The sequence below is a fragment of the Colletotrichum aenigma genome, assembly GCF_013390185.1.
Source record: "Colletotrichum aenigma strain Cg56 chromosome Unknown KSG_Cg56_contig09, whole genome shotgun sequence".
Taxonomy (NCBI): Eukaryota; Fungi; Ascomycota; class Sordariomycetes; order Glomerellales; family Glomerellaceae; genus Colletotrichum; species Colletotrichum aenigma.
In genome coordinates this window covers 1605921-1629240 of record NW_023500915.1, presented here as the reverse complement: position 1 = coordinate 1629240, position 23320 = coordinate 1605921, and the positions used below count along the sequence as shown (strand labels likewise).

General features: G+C 56.2%; 6 protein-coding genes across 6 annotated transcripts; 3 read left to right on the top strand and 3 right to left on the bottom strand.

Annotated features, from left to right (window-relative positions):
* Positions 1-429: 429 nt before the first annotated feature.
* Positions 430-1933, top strand: pepA (Aspergillopepsin-1; the record flags this gene model as incomplete). Its single annotated transcript, XM_037328365.1, has 3 exons — positions 430-825; positions 880-1749; positions 1808-1933. The coding sequence occupies 3 exons, from the start codon at positions 430-432 to the stop codon at positions 1931-1933; spliced, it is 1392 nt and encodes a 463-aa protein (XP_037172831.1).
* Positions 1934-5035: 3102 nt separating this feature from the next.
* Positions 5036-7216, top strand: CGCA056_v013120 (uncharacterized protein; the record flags this gene model as incomplete). The annotated part of the gene is made up of 2 exons (XM_037328364.1): positions 5036-5658; positions 5722-7216. 2 exons carry the CDS (start codon positions 5036-5038, stop codon positions 7214-7216), a joined length of 2118 nt encoding a protein of 705 aa, XP_037172830.1.
* A 3703-nt stretch (positions 7217-10919) lies between these two features.
* On the bottom strand, positions 10920-13435 carry CGCA056_v013119 (putative aconitate hydratase; the record flags this gene model as incomplete). Its single annotated transcript, XM_037328363.1, has 2 exons — positions 10920-13331; positions 13391-13435. The coding sequence occupies 2 exons, from the start codon at positions 13433-13435 to the stop codon at positions 10920-10922; spliced, it is 2457 nt and encodes an 818-aa protein (XP_037173385.1).
* Positions 13436-14116: 681 nt separating this feature from the next.
* On the bottom strand, positions 14117-15384 carry ERV41 (ER-derived vesicles protein ERV41; the record flags this gene model as incomplete). The annotated part of the gene is made up of 3 exons (XM_037328362.1): positions 14117-14580; positions 14636-15211; positions 15300-15384. 3 exons carry the CDS (start codon positions 15382-15384, stop codon positions 14117-14119), a joined length of 1125 nt encoding a protein of 374 aa, XP_037173386.1.
* A 909-nt stretch (positions 15385-16293) lies between these two features.
* On the bottom strand, positions 16294-18990 carry NBR1 (Next to BRCA1 gene 1 protein; the record flags this gene model as incomplete). The annotated part of the gene is made up of 2 exons (XM_037328361.1): positions 16294-18693; positions 18868-18990. The coding sequence occupies 2 exons, from the start codon at positions 18988-18990 to the stop codon at positions 16294-16296; spliced, it is 2523 nt and encodes an 840-aa protein (XP_037173388.1).
* Positions 18991-22216: 3226 nt separating this feature from the next.
* On the top strand, positions 22217-22974 carry CGCA056_v013116 (uncharacterized protein; the record flags this gene model as incomplete). Its single annotated transcript, XM_037328360.1, has 5 exons — positions 22217-22279; positions 22413-22437; positions 22489-22542; positions 22604-22626; positions 22831-22974. The coding sequence occupies 5 exons, from the start codon at positions 22217-22219 to the stop codon at positions 22972-22974; spliced, it is 309 nt and encodes a 102-aa protein (XP_037173389.1).
* Positions 22975-23320: the final 346 nt, after the last annotated feature.

Here is a 23320-nt window from a genome sequence, read left to right as displayed (position 1 = left end):
TCATGACAGAAGACACCCAACCCGTCACTTCAGCTGAGCAGTCGTCAGCGAAACGTTAGCCCTGCCGTTTTATAAGTCCCGGGCAGGCCACCGCATGATTGCTGCGCCAACACCCCTTGGTGATATTTATCTTCCTTATCTACCGACAGATCACATCTAGAGCAAAGCAGGTTTTCCACCTACGCGCCCGTAACCCCCTCTCACGACTCACTTCAGCCCGACCAGGTTCTGAAGGTGCCGACATTCCGATCAGTGATCGCGGTACTTGCTTCTTACCCAAACGGGCAGGTATTTAAACGCCAGCTCAACCCAAAGAGCGAGCTTGTTTCGCAAACAACCTTCAAACTCAACTCAATTCATCCTACTGTCCACCGACTCAAACTAGTGCAACCAGCTCCTTCCTTGACCACAGCTTCATACATGAACACGATGGAGGCATTCCTGCAAACCCAGGCAAAGTTCAAGCTGGACAAGGGCCTCGCCAAGATCCCCGCCGCCTTGAACAAGAACTACCAGCGCCATGGCACCAAGTCGTACGTTCACTTGCTCAACAAATACAAGTTCGAGCCCACCAAAGCTGGCCCCTATGTCCAGACTAAGAGGATGGCGCAAAGGGGTCTTGCTGCCCCGGGCTTCAATGCCCCTCTCGGCGGCCGTGTCTCCTTGAAGAGCTTTTTGGTGAAGAAGACCGACTCTGGTGAACAGAGCGGGGAGGTCACGGCGGAGGACCAGCAGTACGACTCCATGTACCTCTGCGAGGTGTCCATCGGCACGCCGCCGCAGAAGTTCAAGCTGGACTTTGACACCGGCTCCTCTGACCTTTGGGTATCCTTCCCGAATGACCACTGCCGCCATAGCAATCACTAACACGGCCGATAGGTCTTCTCAACTGAACTCAGCAGCTCCCTCCAATCCAACCACAACATCTTCGACGCCTCCAAGTCCTCCACGTTCAAGAAACTCGACGACCTCTCGTGGAAGATCTCGTACGGCGACGGCAGCTCCGCCTCGGGCGACTGCGGCACCGACAATCTCGTCCTCGGCGGGCTGACGGTCGAGAACCAGGTCGTCGAGCTCGCGCAGCAGCTCGCGCCGCAGTTCTCCCAGGGCACCGGCGACGGCCTGCTCGGGCTGGCCTTCAGCTCCATCAACACGGTGCAGCGCGACGGCAATATCCGCGACCCGCAGAAGACGCCCGTCGACAACATGATTGCGCAGAAGGACGTCCCCTCGGGCGCGGAGCTCTTCACCTCAGCCTTCTACAGCGAGCGCGACGAGGGTAACCCCAAGTCGTTCTACACGTTCGGCTGGATCGACACGGACCTCGTCTCGGCGTCCGGCGAGGAGATCCACTGGACCGAGATTGACAGCTCACAGGGGTTTTGGATGTTCGAGTCCGGCAGCGCGAGCGTGAACGGGAAGGCGGTCGGCAAGAGCGGGAACAAGGCCATCGCCGACACGGGCACGACGCTGGCGCTCGTCGCGGATGACGTGTGCGAGGCGCTGTACGCCGCGATCCCCGGGTCCAAGTACGACGACCAGCAGCAGGGGTACGTCTTCCCGACGAGCACCAAGGCGGACGACCTGCCTGAGTTCAAGGTCGCCGTTGGGGACAAGGAGTTTGTGATTCAGAAGGAGGACTTGGCGTTTGCGCCTGCTGAGAACGGATGGTGGTATGGCGGTGTGCAGTCAAGAGGGTCAAACGACTTTGACATTCTTGGTGACGCATTCTTGAAGTCCATCTATGCTGTGAGTTGCTTCTGTTTACGAACCATGTGATGAGGTGGCGGTGCTGACTTTGCTGCAGATCTGGGACCAGGGAAACACTCGCTTTGGATGTGTCCCGAAGATTGAGAAGACACAGAACCTGACTCCGCCATCGGGCTCGGCAACCGGGCCCAGCAAGATTGAGACAATCAACAGAAGGTGGTAAACAACATACGGTGTTGACGTTGAGATGGAAGAAACGTATGGCGGAATATGACTTATGAATAAAGCAGCAATAAACGATTCAAATTAACACATGAACTTTCGACACTATCTCGCTACGTCTTGTCCGTGATCTCTGTCTGCTTACTTACCTGCCAAAGTACACGACCACCCAACAGCTACATACTTGGCCAAGCCCATTCGTCAACCACATACAAGAAACCAGGTACGAGGATGAAAGAAGACGATGCACATGAAATGGGTAACTGACAAATGCCTGAAAGATGTTTCCTTGGGACATAGCATTGCCCACAAGGTCCTCAAGGCATGAAATGCGAAAAAAAAAGGGGGGGTTGGTGATATTTTACCCTCTCACCGAGGCTCGAACGTATAGCATTTCGAGCTAGGGCTTTCTGGGATCACCAGGCGTAGACCACTCGACCTTAGAGTCTTCGCTATGACGAGTGGCTACGGAAAGAACAGAACTGTTTCTGCCTATAGACCTCGTACGCTTGGTCAGCGTGTGCCGCAGAGGTGGAAGGCTGCCGCTTGAAGCAGATTTGGTCCATCAGGGTTGCGTTGGATAGAGTTGAAGTTATTCAAGTCACGAACCCAAGATTGACAGGCACCTTGGGACCGCAAGACGTGATAGGCTGTTTTCTTGTCCAGGAAAGGCACCGTCGACGAGGGAAGACACGGTAAGTTTCGACAAATGAAGACATGGCAGGAAACCAGAGCTTCCTGGGCGTCATGGGACTTCGAATGCGTGACCGGTCGTTTCTTTCCACCTCTGGTCTTGGCCAAGTATCACCTGGTCTAACATCAGCCAACTGTGCTCCTTCATAGTACAGATTCGGAGTCTTCGGAGTCGAACATACTGAGAGTGAAATCCAAGTTTGAAGACTCTGAGACCAGGGTCGACCACCTATTGACAGTAGTACTTCAAGAGGGAGAGATCACTCGCCATCAAGATGACGGAGAGGATACGGAGCCGATATGTAAAGACCGGCTCGGACAGCAAGCCAGTCGTCCAACCGGCGTCCGTGGTTGGTTCCTGTATTGCATAGAGGCTGACCGTTCATGAAGATAAGCTGAACTGAACCACTCAGCCAGACTCCCTCGCTCTTGGCGGGGGTCTAAGTTTGCCCTGTTCCGGGCCACCAGTTGTCATCCCATCCTGGGTTTCGAGGGGGCACATGGTTGGCAGGGCCAGTAAGGTTCGATGCGAGCGCAGGCAGATCCGGGGCTGTCCCAGCGTCGAGGGACTTGAAACGGTGAGCCGGCACATCGCCCTAGGCGGGTCCGGAGTGTCAGACGAGTTGTGAAGCACAGTCTGGGTCTATGATTCCATTGACCCAGAGCACTGGGATTTCTGGGCTATTGCGGAATTCCACCATGACCTTTTTTCACATGTTGCGTGTAGGCGCTGTACACATGTTAACGAAAATGGCCCACGGGTAACGTGATCAGGACGGTGCATGTAAGGATGGAAACATGCCAGTTGAAGAGGTTACGTCCGGACCGGAGACGAGACTCTGGACTCTTCGAAACAAAAAAGCAAAAGCGGGTCCTGTTCAGCTCCGTGACGGTCGTGGATTGGTGGAGAGGTTATTCTTGGAGACGAAGTGGCATGGATGGTTTGACAAGGCCCCGAGCTTGGGTAATGAGGTGGGATTTCGGTGAGGTGGGCGAAGAAGCTCCAGAAAACCAGCAGCAAGAGAGGGACTCTGGGAGTCACAGCCCAGGCTGGGCCAGGCCCCAAGGTCGGGCCCAAAACAGCGTGGCACTTCCGGCACGCCGGTCCCAAGGGAAGCATCCTACTGGCTGAGGGGCATGACAGCGAATGGGGGTTTGGGGGAACACGAGTGACGAGTGTGCAGTTGCCGGCCAGCCAGCCAAACGGCCGGCCGGCTTACGGAAGCACAGCCAACGCAACATGAGCAGCTGCAGCAGCAGCAGCAACAACAGAAAACAGCAGAAGCAGCAGCTGCAGCAGCGTGCCTCCCCTCAGTTCCATTGCTGCTGGTTGCTGAGGGACTGATACGCAAAGGTGTGTCCCAAGAACACCCGGACCAGACAGGCCAGCCGAGGATGGATGACAGCACCTAAATAAAAATAAAGACCAACGTTGGAGGTGCATGTTCCTGTTAGCTGTGTCCGTCCACCATCCACCGTCTAACATAGCGCACCGTTTAGCTGAAGTGAACTGGAGACTGGGGGACGGGAACCTGCCCGGACCACACCCGTACCCGTAGTCCGTCCACATTTTCCACGGGCACCCATCGCACCGATTCCCTCAGGTGGGTAGGCAGGCAGGTACCTCTGGGCCCCCTTACCCTAGCAGAGGTCCAGCTACACTACCGCACCGTACCTTGACTGCCCAGGTACCTAGCAGAGTACAGCACAGCCAGTTGAGGCCCCTCAAGTTTGCGTTGCTTTGGCCCTGCTACTGGCCTCTGCCTGTCTGTCCAGCCCGTCTTGCCTGCTCTGCTTCTTGTCGTCGTCTCTGGCCGAATTTCCTCTCTCCCTTCTATCATCACCACCAACTCCACCCCTGCGATTCCTCCTCGCACCCAAACCCTTCTCCTCCTCTCCTCCTTTTAGACTTCCACCCTTCGTCTGCTCTTTCATTAGAAGCAGAGAGGTTCGAGGAGACCATTCGGGTAGAGCTCCGCCCCTGCTGCACTGCATTGCGGTTTTTTTATACACTCTGCCGCTACCCTGCTCTGCTCTGCTTTGCTCTGCTCTTTGGTTGCAGAGAAATCTGTCCGACAAGAAGCTGTGTTGCTGTTGCTTCTGCTTCTCCCGAAGCCGACGCCGCCGCACTGCCCAACGCCCGCCTGCTGTTGTATTTTATTTTTAATACGCCCTCTTGGCCGTCTGTTTGCCCATCGCCCGAATTCTTCGCCAACCGCAGGGCGGTACTTGCTTTTCCCCCGTCTTCCATTCATCAACCGTTATCTGGCAAGCATCGCATGATTCCCTCGACATCTTTCCGCCGCTTCCTCCGCTCCTCGAGCCTGTCCTGCTCGTCAACCTGAGCATCAACCTACCGCCGAGTCAACATCCGAAAGGTCCAGATAGCTCTACGAGAGCTACCGAAAACATGGCGGCCCCCCGACGCAGAAAGATTGGTCATCGACGACGCATCGAGGATGAGGAAGATGGAGAAGGTGGTCCTGATCAGCTCGACCTCGATGACGACTCCATGACCGAGGGTTCCATCATTAGTGACGACCACGATCACGGCAACGATAGCGATACTAGCAACATCGACGAGGCCTCCCCCATCACCCCGAACGCAAGGAAGTCTGCAGGAAATGGAGCCGCGAAGCATGCTGCCCGGGACCCCTCGGCGCCCGCGAACAACAAATCTGTATCCGATGCCGATGCCATGCTTCAGGGCCTTTCCGTCAGCGACCGTCCCGAGCCTGTGCAAGAGCTCCAGCTCGACGACCCCGCTGCATCGCCGCCCAAGTCTTCCGCTCCTCTTGTCGTGAGCTCCAACTCGTCCCGCCCCGCGGAGCCCGTCGGCGAGCGTCGTCGCCGGGAGCACGAGGAATACAAGAAGAAAAGGGACGAAGACCCCGCCTTCGTTCCCAACAGGGGGGCCTTCTTCATGCACGATCATCGCCATGCCGGTCCTTCTGCTAATGGCTTCCGGCCTTTTGGCAGAGGTCGTGGACGTGGCCGTGGTGGAGGCATCGGAGGCCCCTACGCTCCCATGAAGTATGCTTCCCAGAAAGAGTCATCTCGTCATCTCTCGGCTAACCCGCTCAGTCAATTGCACAGTCCGACCGATCCTCTGACCAGTGGTCAATGGGCACATGATATGCATGAGACCGTCGCCGACCCGCTGCCCTCGAGACAACCAAGGCATCTGCCCGAGGAAGAGGGACCGGCCAACGGCAACGGCTTCATCCCGACATGCCCGTCCAACCCGACCCCCATCAACAGGACTCTGTCCACCGAGCGACACATCGGCAACGTGCAGGTGAGGGTGTCCCTTCCCGTCACCGGGAAAGGTCCTGCTGCGTTTAGCATGCCAGTCAAACAATACACCAAACTTCCAGACCACCGCCCGCCTCTGCGTCGCGACAAGCCAGTCCGCATCTCCCTGCCCGACAACCCGCCCAAGTACATCTTCCCCGCCGTCGACCGATCCTTCATCTTCATTCCCCGTGCCATGCGGCCGAACCAGCAGCGGACCCGGGGCAAGCCTCGCTCCGGCCTTGGTTCGATGGGAGGGTTTTCTAGACGGACCAGCGTTTTTGGCGGAAGCTACTACGGCAGCGCCTATTCTCCGAGCATTGCTCTGAGCCGTCGCTCCTCGTTGGCACCTGATGGTCGTGAATACCTCTTCTCGCCCACAGGCTCTGTCATGTCGAGAGCTCCTGTGCCAGTCGAAAATTCCAGACCTGTTGTCAGGCTGCCGCCCGCGAGCCACCCTCACCAACCCTTCGTTCCTAATCAGCCGTTTGTTGGGCAGGATGGCATGCCCATGCAGCCAATGCACGCTATGCACCCGAATGAGACGTCCATCAACGACTTGCCGCAGCCACAAACCCACCCGTTGCCTCAGAAGCCTGCATTCCAGGAGAACCGGCCAAGCCAGATTCCTATGCATCAGCCTCGCCCGCAAAAGGCAGTATCTGTCACAAACATTGAATCGCCGACCCTCAACCAAGGCCCGCAAGCTTTCCAGCAGGCTTTCCACCAGCAGGTTCCTGTCCAGGTGTCTAACGGCCTACCTCAGGAAGCCCACTCACGACAACCGTCGTACCCCACGCAGCACTCAACTGGCACGCCTTTGTCTCAGATCCCCGAGAGGGCGATCCACGCTGCTCCTTTCCAGCCCAACTACCCGCCTCCGCAACAGAACTTCTACAACCAGCCTTACCCCATGATGCAGCATCAACAACCGTACTTTTATCCCGGACAGTACAATGGTAACAACATGGGACCGGCGGCTGCGGCGCCGTCTTTTGTTCCCCCCGGACAGCCGCCCCAGGGCCCTGGCTTCCCTCAACAAGGCCAGGTCGATCCCGCGGGCGCTCAAGCAAACGGACAGGCCCCGGGAGGACCCAACTTGGTCGCCCAGGAGGTCAACGGTATGGTTTACTATTACGATGCGGCTCAGCTTCCGCCCATGAACACCTATCAGGGCTACCAGCAGCCTCCCCCGCAATTCGGACCCGGTGTTGGTGGCATGGGCGGAATCACGCCAAGCCCGGATGGTTTCTACTACCAGCAACCCGCACCCGGAATGGTGTACTACTCGCAATAGGATTATGGGCAACTATCTACCACTTTGGTTCCTTCGTTCCCCGTAACGCCTTCTCCATAATCCTTGTAATTCTCAATGTCGGCTTTTCTGGTCGCGCTATACCCTCTTCTCGTCGGACGGCTGGACGGGGGCACAGGGGCTGGAGGAATTTCAAAAAGCGATGAGCGCTGATGAACTCTATATGCTTATGGTATTGCTAGGACTCGGGCGCTATTGATCCGCGTTGAGGTGCACTTTGTTTGGGAGGGACTCTGTTACCGAGGTTTTCGCCACAACCCCCCTTTTTCTTGTTCCAACACGCTCGCAAGCATTTGATAGCAGGAGAGGAAAGGACGGTCTGGCGGATCATGAGTTAGGAGGGGGAGACAGCGCAAGGTCCCTTGGTTCTACAACCTCTACACCTTTTTCTCGAATTCAAGAAGTTCCTCCCATTGCCCACGTCGAAGCCCCTGCCACTTCCCCCTCTCTTGGGTTTCCTATCAGCTACCATTACTTCTCCAAGCGTCTGGCGTTTTCACGGGTAATTTCAGTTGTTTCCTTCGTGCTCAACCCCGACAGATGGGGCGTTGGTGAATCGGAGGTCCAATCTCGCACAGTTTTTTTTAGGTTCCCTTTGGTATTGGTTTTGGATTTTCGGTCTGGAGCGTCTATACATTTCATGGTTAGTAGTTTTTTCCTTCCAGCTTATGACCCCATTACGTTGATTTCTGGTCCTAGTTTACCTAGACATTCCTTCAGAGGGAAAGGGCCATTGACCCTTCCCCCGATTTTCTGTTTTTCTTTTTTTTCTTTCTACCTCATCATGACCACACGATATGCCTAGACTAGTTCCCGCCGTTTAACATTTCCTTTGCTTTTCTCCTTCTTCAGTATCTTGTGAGAGGGCTTTTCCGGTCTAGGTATGCATGTTTAGGGGGATATTCTTCTGACGACCAAAAAAAAGTTTCTTTGTTTGAGTGGAAGGGAGGGAGGTGGGGTTTGGATACTCTTTTCTTGTTTGCTCATGATGATTTCGCGTGTTTATTTACCACGCGAGAGGGAAGAGAATGGTGTTGGCAGAAGAGTTGACGGGTAGGAGGGCGGAGATGGGGAGAGGTAGATGTATGTGATGCTTAGTGTGTGTACATGGTAGTTTTGAGGTGTTGGAGGCCTTTAGGGTGCTGTGTTGTCGATGTATACAGTGGTTGGCTGGATTCTCGTGGACCTCTTTGCTCGGGTGCCTGATGTTGTGATTGCAAGGTCCTCTCACTTCACAACAAGGTCTGGAACGAAACTACGGCCTGAGACTCTCCTCGGTTTTGACGTCATGTTGCCGTTGTCACTTCTGCTGTCCTTATTGTCGTCCTTTTTGGTCGTCCTTCGTCGTCCTCGTCGTATGAGGATCTCGTTTGGTATGTATTAGACTTCGCTCAACCTGAAGCACCGGAGATAATTCGAGCATTCAAATGTGGCAACATCACTGGGGATATTTCCAGGTCTTTATTCAGCTATAATTTGACGGTATTAAAATACGAAGTCGTACGAGTACAGCTGCTTACAGAGGCACCAACCCTCCTCTCTGCTCGTATTCCTCTACTGTGCTACGAATACTCTCCGGACGACAACGACATGGACTGGCCGTCGACGCACCCGTTGCGGGCTTACCGACCCGAAGAGATCACCGCCCAAGAGTTCAAAGCCGCCTTGGAGATCAGTCTTCGTAACTATTACGATGCTGAACACACGCAGCACTACAACAGAGTGATTGTGCTCACGTTCTGCTGGGATATCGACTATAGCCGCCGCGCCAGAGTTGGACACTGGGTTACCCAACTTGGCGATACTTTCCAGCACTTATACGGTTACGAAGTCTTGCATACTTCAATACCGGCGTTCGTGCCCAACCCGCACGGCATCGTCTCCGACGTCGTGAGGGATACACTGTACGGAACGCCGTACCAGCCCCGGCTCGGGAGAGAAACCCTCGTGGTCATCTGCTACGTGGGCCACGGCAGGGTGATGCAGGCAGCAACCAACGATGAATCTACTCTCCTTCTACACCCAAGCTGGCCGCCCACGGTCTTCGATCAACCACCTCAACCTATCAGTTCCTACCAATACCAAGATGTCCCTCGAGTATACTTCACGAATATCCGCCGAGAGTTGATCGACAGCGCCGAGCCAGACGTGCTAATGCTACTTGACTGCCCCCATCCCGGCGGCGCAGGCGCGATTGGGTCCGGCAAAGAGATCATCGCAGCTTCACTCCCCGACCACCTCGCCTGCGCCGACGGCTGGCGATCGTTCTCTGCCTGTCTCATCTACCATCTCCGGCTCGCAGCGACTAACAAGCATATCCTGACGGTGCCGCAGCTTTACTCGAGACTGGCCACCAAATGCTTCACATTTGATGTGCACGGCGAGGCCGAGTTGGCGTCCATGCCCGTTCACATCCAACAACACTGCAACACACCCCGCGTCCCCATCTACCTAGGACCGATCTTGCCGGCATTCTGCTGGTATTCTGGTCGAGTCGGCCTGTATATGTCCTAGCCAGCTATAGTCGTGCTAAGCGTGCGCCTGCGAGACGCAGAAAGCATCATCCTATCTGACTTGACGTCGTGGTCGGCACTATCGGGCGTTGACTTTGGTGATAGAGTGCATTTCGAGCGCGCGTACCCCACCGTCTCAGGGACGGAAATCCTCTTCAAGGCTACATTTGATGTTTGGTGCGGATTGAGAGGCTGTCCAGCAGTGAATTTCATCACTATCATGGTTAACGACGAGTTTGCGCGTAATATTGGGCCTAATCCTGTCTCTCATATGTAACGAAGACGACGACAGCGACGACGACGACGGCGACGAAGGGCAACGACGAAGGATAATGACGACAGAGTTGACGAAAGAGGCGACAACAAGGAACGGTAGTATACCGCCTGAACGGAGGAGAGCCACCTCGGACTTTCAATCTCATCCCAGACGCACCAACTCACTCGGCGATCTTGTCCTCCTCGGGATCACCAGAAGCAAGCCTGCGCGAACTGTCGATGCTGGCGTCGCTGCGGCGCTGGCCCCGCACGACTTGGGGGAGTAGACTGGGGGCAGCGCGGGCTTTCCGGACAGAATCTGGATTCTTCTGTGACAGGCAACAAGGACGACGACAGCAAGGACGACGTCAAGGAGCCACCCCAAGAGTTTGGTTTGGTCCCAGGCCTGTTTTCGAGTACCTGCCTTAATCACGTCGCCAGGCGGTCAGGTTCATCGTAATGCCCTGGTTGTCTGGTGCGTGTCTGCACCATGTTGTGCCCACCACCACGACAGTAACTCCTCGTGCGAGTCGCAAACAGATAAGTATCTCGAACAGGCCAAGAAAGAACTATAGGCCCGAGATTTCCCCGGATGCTCGACACCTATCGTAAGATAAGATGGTTGCGATAGGCTCAAGTGTTTGGGCTGTCCCAAGGGCAACGATGAAGGTGCTTCATCACACTTTGGAACTAGTTTCAGCTCATTTCTTCCATTTCATACCATTCTTGCCTTTTATACGTAACCAAAAACAAATTACCTGAAACAAATACAAAAAGATCTGTCTGCACAGGGATATATACAATCGTCAATTTTTGTCTTCACTTTTCGCCATTGTATCAACACGATTGAAAACCAATAACCCAATAAAACGAGAACAACCAACCCCCCTTTTCCGCTCATGAAACACACCGCTCTTCTAAGCCTGGTTGCGCTTGGCGAGCATGCTCAACGCGCTGCCCGCGAGGATGAAGCCGGCCTGGTCCTTGGTGACGGCGTGCAGCGTGGGGACGAGCACCTCGGAGCCGTCCTTCTTCTTGACGAGCAGCTGGACCTTGCCCTTGCCGCCGTTCTGGAGCATCTCGTAGAGGCCGACGGTGCTGACCTCGTCGCAGGCGGCGATCTGGTCGTAGTCGGCTTCGTTCTCGAACGTCAGGGGCACGACGCCCTGCTTCTTGAGGTTGGTCTCGTGGATGCGGGCGAACGACTTGGTGAGGACGACGCGGGCACCGAGGTAGCGGGGCTGCAGGGCGGCGTGCTCGCGTGCGCTGCCCTCGCCGTAGTTGTGCTCGGCGACGACGAGCCACTCCTGGCCGCGCTCCTTCCAGCGCTGGGCGAGCTCGGGAATGGTGTGCTTGGAGCCGTCGACGTCGTAGGCGGCGTTGACCTCGCCCGTTTCCTTGTTGACGGCGGTGTTGAGGGTGTTTGTGCTGATGTTGGGCAGGTGGCCCTTGTACTTGAGCCAGGGGCCAGCGGCGGAGATCGTGTCCGTGGTGCACTTTCCGGTGACCTTGACGAGGACCTTGAGGCCGGTGATGTCGCCCTCGGGGAAGGGGGGGAAGGGCTCGAGGAAGGCGAGACGCTCAGAGGTCGGGGAGATGGCGACCTTAATCTCTGGGTTGGGCTTCTCGGGTGAGATGGCCTGGAGGGAGGCGACGCCGGACTCGAAGGGGGACTTGGGGTTCTCGAGACCGCGGGGAGGGTTGAATTGGAACTCCTTGCCGTCGGTCGTCTGAAGCTTGTCGGTCATGGGGTTGAAGGTGGTTGATCCGGCGTAGGCCATGGCGGTGACGATCTCAGGGGAGGCGAGGAAGTTCATGGTGCCAGGGTTGCCGTCGTTACGGCCGCGGAAGTTGCGGTTGTAGGACGTCAGGATGGCGTTGAGCTCGCCCTTGGGGATGTCGTCTTGACGCTTCCACTGGCCGATGCAGGGGCCGCAGGCGTTGGAAAGAACGATACCACCAGCGCCCTCCAGAGTCTGAAGGGTGCCGTCACGCTCGAGGGTGGCGCGGATCTGCTCGCTGCCAGGCGTGATGTAGAAAGGGGCCTTGGACTTCAAGCCGGCGGCTTCGGCCTGCTTGACCATGCTCTCGACCTTGGTCATGTCCTCGTAGGAGCTGTTAGTGCAGCTGCCAATGAGACCAGCAGACAGGACCTCGGGCCATTGCTCTTGCTGAATGGTGCTCTTGAACTGGGACAGGGGGGTGGCCAAATCGGGGGTGAAGGGACCGTTAATGTGGGGCTCCAGCTCCGACAGGTTGATCTCGATGACTTGGTCGTACTCGGCGCCCTCGTCGGCTCTGAAGTTGAAGCTTCCCCAGTTCTTGTAGCCCTCAAGAGCGCGGTGCTGGGCTTCTCTGCGGGTTTGGAGCAGGTAGCGTTCCGAGGCCTTGGTGTAGGGGAAGATGGACGTCGTAGCGCCGACTTCGGCGCCCATGTTGCAAATAGTCGCCATGCCGGTAGCGCTGAGAGTCTCGACACCCTCGCCGAAGTACTCAACAATGAAACCAGTTCCACCACGTACGGTAAGCTTGCCGGCGAGGTTGAGAATGACGTCCTTGGGAGAGACCCAGTCGTTAAGCTTGCCAGTCAGCTTAACACCCAGCACGCGGGGGGCCTTCAGTTCCCAAGGAGCGCCGACCAAAGCCTCAACAGCATCAGCACCGCCGACACCAATGGTGATGGTAGACAGACCGCCAGCGTTAGGGCTGTGAGAGTCCGTACCCAGCATCATGATGCCCGGCAGAGCGTAGACCTCAAGCACCGTCTGGTGGATAATACCCGCACCAGGAGGCCAGAAGTCCATGCCATACTTGCGTCCGGCCGACTCGAGAAAGTCGAAAACCTCCTTGTTTACTTGGATACCGTCGACAAGATCGCTGTCAGCGCCCTTGGAGCCCACAATCAAGTGGTCGCAGTGGATACTGGCAGGAATGGCGGGCTGGGCAAGGTTGCAGGACATGAATTGCAGCAGGGCCATCTGCGCAGAGGCGTCCTGCATGTTGACTCGGTCCGGGTTGAGCTTCAGGTTGGCGCTACCGCGGATGTTGCGTCCATTTTCGGTGTTGGTGAGGAGCGACTCCTCGGCGTTGTCGAGATGGCTGTAGAGGATCTTCTCGGCGAGGGTAAGGCGCTGCTGTCCTCCGAGGACGTGGCGGACCTTGAGGAGGTTGTCGTGGAGCCTTCGGTAGGTGTCGGGCTTGATCGACTTGGGCAGGAGCTTGCGCATCTCGGCGTCAAGCTGGTCAACGTCTTGTGCCGTCGCAAAGGTCCTCCGGACCGGCAGACATGAGGACGCGGAGAGGCATGGTCGCGTGCGCGCCAGGAGCCGCTGTTGCGGTGTTAGTAACCTCATTGTAGGCTGGAAAAATGTTTTGAGTATGGCTATACCCTCGCGGCGCCTCCAGTTCGACTGGCAAGCTGGATTGGTGCCATTGTCGCTGCGCACCTCGCTCCCAAGACTATGTGTGAGTCGTAATGGCGGGGTGTGGAATTTTTTGGATTGCAAATTGGCGATGTCGGATTGGAAAGTCTGGGGGAGTTTTACACCATTTGTGGGGCAACCCCAAAGAAACCTTGCACTGCCGGCACCGGCGACGACCATACGCCGAGGCAAATCCCTGCACTGAGTCGGTATCGTTAAGAACTGATCACTTACACCAGAGACAGTGAGACGAGGCAGCTTGTCGATTCTCCTATTGAGTTTCTTTGATATCGCTTACATCATCTTTCCTGCGTATACACCATAATAATCAAGGAAGGCTACAGAGACAAAAAGAGCAGAACCGGACGAAGACGACGACGGACGACGACGGACGACGACAACGGCAATAGAGAGGACAACAACGGCAGAGATAACCAAAACCTACATAAAATTGAGTCGCCAAGGCACTGTAAAAAAGTGATCTCTTTTTTTTTTTTTGTCAACTTATCCGACAGTATGCTTGATGCCAAGAAACAATTTCCCCTGTCCCAATTGCACCAACATCTTCTTAGCTAGCCTTGAGTTGAAGCATGGCTCAGAAGATGGGCCTTGTGCACTCTATATACAACCCGTAAACTCCGAAATCCCACAGTAGTCCCCCTTGCGCTATCAAATGCTCCTCTACTAATCGTCTACTGGTCATACTGATTCTTCGTGCCAATAAAACCCTCGTTCCTCTCTCTTCTCTTGCCCCTCACCTCCTTGAACCACTCAGTGAGGGTGTAGCCCCAGTGGCCGGCGACGAGCACGCCACTAACAACGTTGACAATCTTCATCAGGAACTGCAAGAAGCCGTCCCTAGACTCCTCCACGGACAGCAGAATCGGCTCGATGTCGTACTTGAAGAAGATGCCGGGCACGTTGTGGTCGTCGACCTCCTTGCTCTGCTCGGTAACGGCGTACTGGTTCGTGAAGATGGTGTTGGAGGTGGACGCCGACTTGCCGACGGTGTAGACGGTGGGCACAACAGAGAGGTAGTACTGGAACTTGTGGAAGTTGATTCTGGCGGCGTTGACGGTTCGGTCCAGAGGGTTGACAAGCGAGGGGTAGAAGGGGCCGAACGACATCTCGGAGATGATGTGCGAGAAGTTGAAAGCTGCGAGATGATTAGTACGACTCGACCCACGGCGCATGAGTTACAGCCAACTTACCAGCATGGTCAAGGTGCTCCCCAAACTCCATGTATCCGTGACCTCTCGCGGTGATGTGGAAATCGCCCTGCACCCTGTTCACGTCCAAGTTGCCGTAGATGCGGCAGCTGTCACCCTCGCCCCAAAGCTTCGGTGTCTTGGCCCACTTGGCCCTCTTCTTTCCAATGGCAACAATGTCGTGGACGTGCTCCTCGCCGAAGCCCTCCTCCTCCTGCCACCCCTCGCCCGTCACGATCCTGCCCTTGGTGTCTCTGCCCAGGCGGTGGATACCCTTGTTGTCGACCCACTGCGACCAGTTCGTCTTGTCGCGCTTGAGCTTGCTGGCCGCAAGGATGCGGTCGCCGGCGGCGTCCTGCACGTTGATGTGGAGGTCGTCGCAGTGCATGCGCACCACGATGTCCAAGTTGATCTGCATCTCGTGTCCAACTCCCTTCTCAACGGCGAAGGTGTGCGTTTCAGAACCGCGCCACCAGCGACCGACCTCGGTCCAGAAGAGGAAGAGTGATATCACTGCCATGGCGACAGTCCACTTGCCGCCGCCCGACGTCCGCGTTACATATTGGGGTTTCGCCTTGGCTGCGAAAACCGTGTCAGCTCATTGCTTCACATCGGTTTGTTGAAGAGCGTTGCGCGAAGGTGCGCAACAGTCTGTCGTGTGACTTACGGAAAGCATCGAAAGCGCTGACAATATTCCCCTTCGCCCCGAAGGCGTCGTCATCCATGCCGTGCTTCTCGTCCCAGCCGTTCATCATGGCTGCCTGATGTCAATTTGATAACCTCGTTTACCAATACCGCCAGTGATCAGCGCAATTGAGATGTGGTCGCAAGTCACTTCGCTGTGTATGTGTGTTGATCACGAGGCTGTCGCAATTCGTCGATGTGTCCCTATTCGGCTTGTTGCAAATGCCTGCCGTCAAAACCTTGTCTCGTTACCGCATGCCTCGTTTTCGGTGCCTGTTCGCAAAAATGAAAGACTTTTGAAGCTGCCAGGGATTGAGTCGTCGAAATTCGCCTCCTGGAAAGCTGGTCAGATTACTCGGCGCAACTCTCGTGAAGTGGGAGGTGTCGTAGAAGACTGTCTTAAGGACACTTTATCCAAAAGTTATCTGCAGTTCGGGCCCCCTGTCCAGGGGTCCAGAAATGATTGGTGCTGCATGTTAGTGCAGATGTACTAAGTGGGGCATGCGCATTGGAGCTTCCAACAGGGGTGTGTGCGGGAACGTCTCCATCCCACATGCATCGTCGCCACTCTACACATGTTCACAGCTCGACACCTTGATTGTCGCCAAAACATGTCACTTTCACATTTAACTGCATGTGTTTTTCCGAATAGTTTGGATAGCCACGTTTCATTGCTGCCTAAAACCTACAAGTACCAATCTGTAATCTGTCATGAGAGCGTCATGAAACGAGCGTCACCTCGGACAACCTGAGAGACGAGTGATCGGTCCTACACTAACATGTGCGCTGAGTGGCCACCGTCGCGTGCCACTACCAACTACCGCTTCACTACTGTCGAGACAGGTCTCAAATGAAAAACAAATACCCTGATAACACTGTGAAATGAGACATGCGAGGAGAGCCAGACACCCTGAACAGACCACCGGTCACTCCGTATCCAGTGGGAAAGAAAATCACGAGAACGGCCTGAGGATGGTCTACTTCCTCAGCCGCCTCTGCTGCTCCTCAAGAAACTCTTCGTCGGAAGCGTCCAGAATGTCGTACTCCTCATCGGTCATGAAGCCATCATCGGAAGCGTCCCACTCCTCATCATCACCGCAGTCCTCAAACTCCTCTGCCTCAGAGCTAGTGGCAGGGGCAGCCTCAGACTTGATCTCCTCGTGGATGCTAGAAATCGGTGATTCCTTCTCCAGCTTGGGGAAAATCATGTTGCTGCTCTGCATCTCGACAGGGACGTCCTTGGGCTCTTCAACGACGGGCTTGGGAGCCTGAACGCTAACATCGCACCAAAGTCTGTGGCCAAACTTGAGACCGTCCTTGGTGGTTAGACGCCAGTAAGAGATGATCTTACCCTCGCGCGCAGGAGTGCGGAGGAGAACGTTGAAAGCAAATTCCTGACCCGGTGCAAGAGGTGCGTAGCAGACAGTAGACTCAGAGGCAGAAACGAGCTCGGAGATACCGGCAGGGTGGTTAGAGTCGACGTGGCCCATGTAGTCTCCGCCAACAAACTTGACAGAGCATCCGGCAGGCCAGGCAACCTCGCCGTCGTTGCGAAGGACCCAAGTCTGCTCGAAGACATGATTAGGCGGCAGGATGGTGCCATCAGCGACGGTGTCGCGAACGAAGACAGCCGCGAGATCTTGCTCGGTGATAGGCTTCTCAGCAACGGGGGCCACCGGCTTCTCCTCGATGACTTCCTTCTTGACCTCAGGCTCCTTCCTTACTTCTACCACGGGCTCGGGCATCTTCTCGACGACCTCCTCCTTGACGGTAGGCTCCGTAGGCTTCACATCAACAACAGTCTGGACAGGGTTGATGGATGCGTTGGCAGTAGTCTCGGTGGAGCGGGAGCTGGTGCGGCGGATGTTACGGTCGCCCATCTGATGCATACGCTGACCATCTCCGCGCTCGCCAGTGGTGGTAACAGTGACATGGCGGACAGGCGTCTTAAACTTGACCAGAGGGTGAGTCTTGTTGTGGGTGTTAGCCGGGCTAGCCTCGCAGTTAGCACAGAAGTCGGTGTCGTGGCACACGGTGCACTTGTAGCGAACACCGGTGATATAGGTGGGCGCGTTGTGAGCGCGAGCGCACAGGGGACCGTCACAGCAGATGCCGAAGTGGACAGAGCGGCTGACAGCGCGGCTACGAACCTCATCAAGAGGCTCGTAGATGGGAACGAAGCGGTGGTTGGGGTGAACGAATTTGGAGTTCACGATGCAGTCAGCGCAATAGTCCCAATCAGGGCAGTCGAGGCACTTGTGACGGACACCAGCAATGTACTTGTCGCAGCCGTCGCAAATAGCGTTGTGGCTCTGGTTGCGGCCAGGAGACAACTTGATCTGGATGTGGCTGGGGACGTGGGCGCCCTCGACAGCAGGCACGAAGGGGTGCTTCGGGTTGTGGCCGTGAGAATCCTTCTCGAAGCAAGCGTGGCACAGGTCAAAGTCCTCGCAAGAGGTGCAGTGGAGGAAGCTGGCCTCAGGAAGCTCGGTCACGCAGCAGTTGCAAGTGCGCATGTTGTACATGGCGTTGCTGAAGACGGGGAGAATTCTCTCGGGCAGCAGCTGCTGGGCTGAAACCTTGATGGGTTCCTTGACTTCCTTGGTAGCATCCTTGGCCTTGCTCTTGATCTTGGGAGCGATGGTCTCCGTTGTGCTGTTGATAATCTGGCCGTTCTTCACGATACGCTTGATGAGCCAGTGGTCGGCACCGTAGCAGGTGATGCCCTGGTCAACGCAGTCTTGGCAAAGGTCAAAGTCGCCGTCGTCGCATGTGGAGCAGTGGTAGTGAGCATCAGGAACTGTCTGGTCGCAGCTGTTGCAGCAGACTGCGAAGTTGGTGTTGGGGTGCGTGAGAGCAGGGCAGCGTCCCCATGATGATCTAGCGGGCGTGGTCTCGGCGCCAGAAGCGTTTGCAAACCACTGATCGCGGGCGGTGATGCCCTCGGAAACGGGGATATCCGGGGTTGCTGGTGCCTCCTCGTCGTTGATCTTGGCGTGTCTCCTCAACAATGAGGCGAGAATAGAGGCCTCAAAGTCAAGGCCGGTGTCGCTAGTGGGCAGCTCCTTCTTGGGCTCAACATCAGACTGCTGCAAGTCGACGAGTGGCTGAACTGGGGGCTGCTCCTCAACCTTGGGTGGGACGATCGGGGTGCTGGACTCGGGAACATCCTCAACGGACACTGGCCTAGGGGCCATCTTCTCCTCAACGAGCTTGGTGACACGGAGCTTGAGCTTTTGCTTGGCCTTGGCGGCGCGGTAGAGTTGCTTGTAGACTGAGACATTCGACTTGTCGAGGGTGATGTACGAACCAGCCGAGTCAGAGTATCTCTCGAGGACTACATTATCGTCCTGGGTGACAGCCAGAAGAGCGCGAACCTATGTGAGGCCGTGTTAGCAAGGTGTTTCCACCACAAAAGCCCCAAAACTCTAATAATGGCGGTGAAGAATGCAACTCTGCAACGTGGCGAGACGTCGCAAAGAGACTCAGAACGTGGCCATGAGAATACAGGCAGGTTGGCAGGTAGCGGAAGCAGCGGGTGAATGACGTACTCTCTCTTCGAGGGTGCTGGGTCCCATATCTCGCAGAGGCAGCTTGTGGCGGCGGGTCATTCCCTCGAAGTTGATCTTCAGGGTGACCTGAGTGTCTGGCGATGTTGTGTTGTTGGAAGCCATGTTGAAAGGATGGAAAGTGATTGCTGGGTATCGATGATGTGTGTCGCGGTCGGCCGGCGGGGAGGGGATGACGGCTCTTGCGGGTGTTTCACGAGCTGAGCGGGTAAGCACGGTGCACGAGGCTCGCTCGGTCGGGGTTGGAGAGAAGTTCTCCTTTTCCAGACGACGGGTAGCGTGGTGGTATATGTATTGGGGTGGTCGACAATGGATGTGAAAGAAAAAAGAAGATGAAGAAACGGGACAAAGAGTAGATCAAGTGGTGGAAGACGAGAAGCTGGACAAGCGGGTGAGGGATGGGGTGGGAGAGATAGTGACTTAAAGGATGATGGGGGTCAGTCGTCAGGTGGAGAAAGAAGGTGAGCAGGCGAGGAAGGACAAGCCGGAGAGAGACTGGACTGGTTGGCTCACACTTGGGGTGGTCTTGCACCGACACTGACCAGGGCGTGGTCTGGAGTGGAGGTGGAGGTGCCGGGTGGGGACACTGTGGGAGACTAGGCGGATGATGCGTCGCTTTCTCTGGAAGGTGTCAAGGACGCAGGACTCAAGGTGCCGAACTCGACGGGGACTGGACGAGACCTTCCTGCGTTGAGATGCGGAACGGTGCGGTACTGGGTGAGAGCTCCTGCAGATGACTTGAAGCTTGTACTGGGGGATGGGGACTGGAGGACACTTATGTACGACCAGCGAGGAGGGCGAGGCCGAAACCGTGGTGGCCAGAGGCAGAAGGCATACAGACAGACCCGGGACACATGGACACACCATACACACTCACACGCGCGCTGCACACACCACGCAATCCAATGGCAATGGGCGATGGCCACTGCCAGGCAGGAGAGCGGCAGCGTCACTCGCACCCGCTGGAGCTGGGATTAGCACGTCGGTGTCGGGTATCTCGCGGTGATGGAGGTGAATGCGCACTGGCACTGTCCCGAACCCGGTGTGGATTTGGGAGGTGGTATTCGTACATGCCTTCCATACCTTACAGCGTAAGGTACCTACCTGCCTGGTAGTGTAATAAGGTCCATTGGTAAGTAGGTAGGTAGGTAGGCACGGAGGCAGGCGGGTGCAGTTCCATTGGTGGTGACTCTTGGATTTGGAGACGACCTACGGGCTGGCTTTCCCCAGGCAGGACACTAAGGTGCCTAGGAAAAGAGAGGGGCGAGAGAGGCGCTAGTGCAATGTGGTTGGCTGGCATGGCACCGAGGGGCTCATGTCTGAAGTGAATGGAAGGGCTGCGGTGACCACCTCACTGGCCATTGACCATCGTACAGAGTGAGTACAGGCGGGCAGTCACTGCCCAGCCAGAATGGAACTGCGAACTGCTCCGGCGCAACCTTGCCTCGGCGAGGACGGCTGGGTTGCAGTACGCTTGCGGAGATAGCCTTCGCCGCGAGCCAGCCGAGACATCACTAACCGCGACCATGTCCAAGTGTCAGGTCTACGTAGCGCTTCTCGAGTCGCACGCCGTCTCTGCTTAGCACTTCTTCGCCATCCATGCCCGCACTTCGGGAACCACAAACTGCTCACATGTCACCAATCTAGGGCCCGTACCTGGACTGGACTGGACTGGACTGCGAGACAGACAGGCAGAGAGGCACCCGTAGCGACAACTCAGCTCAGCTCCGCGTTTGACACGAGGATTATTCAATCACCATGGAACGACTTGGAAAGAGGCGGTCAGCCAGATATCTGGCCGAGCGCTCTATCACACGTCCTCTACCTTGCCTTGGTAGCTGCCCATGGAAGCTGCCACAATATTCTTTCGCCTCTTGCCCAGGCACCTTGACTCACCCAGCCAAGGTGTAACTTACTGTTTGGCTGATGCATGGCAACATTGCCTCGCAAATCGAATCCCCCCGATGTCGCCTCTTGTCGTCGCCCCGTTCAGGCAGGCAGGCAGACGACGACACAAACAGCTGCAACAAGGCCACCCGGAACCTCGAATCCTTCCCTATCTTTGCCTCCTGTTCCCTTTCCCACCCCTCGCCCTTCAGGATTCGCACCTACACGCCCCCCGGTTGGGCTGTCTTCTGCCCATTACCACCTACCCCGGCTGCTCTGAGCAAAGACGCCATACCCAGTTCCCATTGGCACATGACCGGGGGCTGCCCTGCAAACACAAGACTCGGAATGAGGCGAACTGGAGCCTCGCCGCAAATGTTCCTATGTTTACTCACTGCAGCAATGCAAAATCCAGGAAATGGCGTTCGTTCGCCGGATTCTGCGGCTTGGTTGGAAGAGCCTCCTTGGCTCCTTAATCTTCCATCGACTTTTCGCTTTCCTCTCACACAATGGCATCCAGCGTTCAGACGTGCCATGTCACCATGCTGGCTCGTCCGCGACATTCTGCCGGCCCCGTTGATACGGTGCTTTTATGCAACCCATCGCGGCCCCCGAAGAGGCAGCTTGCTGCATAATTGCATGAGCAAGTCGGTCAGTCGGTCACTCGCCTCAGCGATAACACAATACAGCTGCCCCCGACTCTCCGAATTCGCCCAGGGATGCCCAGTGCTGTGCCTCCTCAGCAGACGCGCTGTCTCGCGCTGTCTCGCAATCCTCTCCAATGCAACTATGCAGACCATGTCGGGGCTACCTGCACTCGAAAGACCGAGATGAACATTGCACTTGATGCGCTGGATACCACGATGCGCTCCGTAGAACGCCAACCTCATGCAGCTACCGCGGCCGCGACCACATCCGCATCCGATCTTAGCGAGCCCGGCGGGCTGGACGGTCTCGATCGGAGCGAGTCGTTGGAGGGGCGGGTCGTCGATACTCCAAGACTCGGTACAGTCTGTTCGCCTATCACCTGAGCAGCTTCATTGCTCGACGCTGCATCGAACATCCACCCGTTGATACGATACAGTCACGCAGCACGCAACTTGCTGCAGCAGCATCAGCAGCACGCAATCCTACCGTCTCCATGGGCTTATCGGAGCCAGTGGAGGGTAGGAGAAATGATGTGCAACTAATCAACCTGGAAGGACGGAAAAGAACCGCCGGGCCCAGTGTCTTGACTCGCTCACGTGGCCCTTTCATCCGTCACAGATCGAGAAACCATCTCTGAACTCAATGGCAAGACAGCCAAACAGCTGCCAGCGAGCCAAGCTCCTTCAGCTTCTTCATCTCAGCCAGCCAGCTGTTGCTGCCTTGCTCTTTCCTGCAACCCAGCACTGCCTTCATTGCCCTCTAACCTACCTCCTTACCCAAATTCGAGTAGCATGCAATGCGTCTCCCGGGCCACCAGGCAGTAGAGCGCCAGCCTCGCATTACACTTCCTCTGACAAGCGTCCGTGAGATTTACAAAACAGGGAGGCGCGCATACCGAACGGCCAGCCAACCGAGTCAGCAATAAAAGCCGACGCGACAACTCATCACCAAGAGGCACGTTTGACGACGCCGACGACCAGCCAACAAGACAGCTCCGTCGGAGGCGGGGAGCTCTCGGTGAGCAAGCAATTAGCGTTCGGCGGTTGGCTGGTTGGCTGAGATCGACAGATGGCGGGGATAAGCAGGACGACATCAAAGACGACTGCAGCACGTCCCCCAAAGGTCCGAGAGCGCGGCCTGCCATGCTTCGACATCGGCCTGCAGAATTGATAATGACTCCCAGGCAGTAAAGGTGCCTCGACTGAGGTCTGTTGTTCAAACGCTCACGCTGCGCGCTATCCGATTAGCCCACGCTGCTAGTCATGCGAACTCAACCCCCGCCCTTTTCCCTTTCCATCAGAGTTCATCCACGACGGCGTCCCGCCAAGAAAGTGTCTCCTGAAATCGCTGCATTTCGAGACACCTCTGGTCCAGCTTGAACATTAAAAGTGTAATCGACTTTGAATTCAACACGTCAAGATGCGCCGCCTCCGGAGTCTCCTCAACAGGCAAGCCGGGCAGGAGAAACCTCTCTCCGGACCCGAGGCTCTTGAACCCCAATTCCGACATCTCTCTCCCTCCCACCTCCCTCTCGCCGTCGCCGCCTACATGTAGGGCCCGGATACTTTCGTCCACCCCTTTACCCCGCCGTCGCAAGCCAGCCTCATCCAATGTTCCTAGGCAGAGATACGTCAGGCAAGGCACGGACAAAGTAAACCTTCCGCTTTGAAATCATCCCATGAATCAAATAGAAAGGCAAGGCAACAGGCAAGCTTACTGCCACAGTACCTCCTTTTCTGTGGCGGGACACACAATCGAATCTTGGCCCGTTGCGGAAAGTAAGCTTCTCGCCCCTCTCTCTCTCACTCTCTTATTCTCCTACACGCCCCCTCCCATCCTTCCGTCTCAACAAAGGGAAGGTGGACAAATAAAAGTCGTTCCAGGCTTTCCCGAACCTACG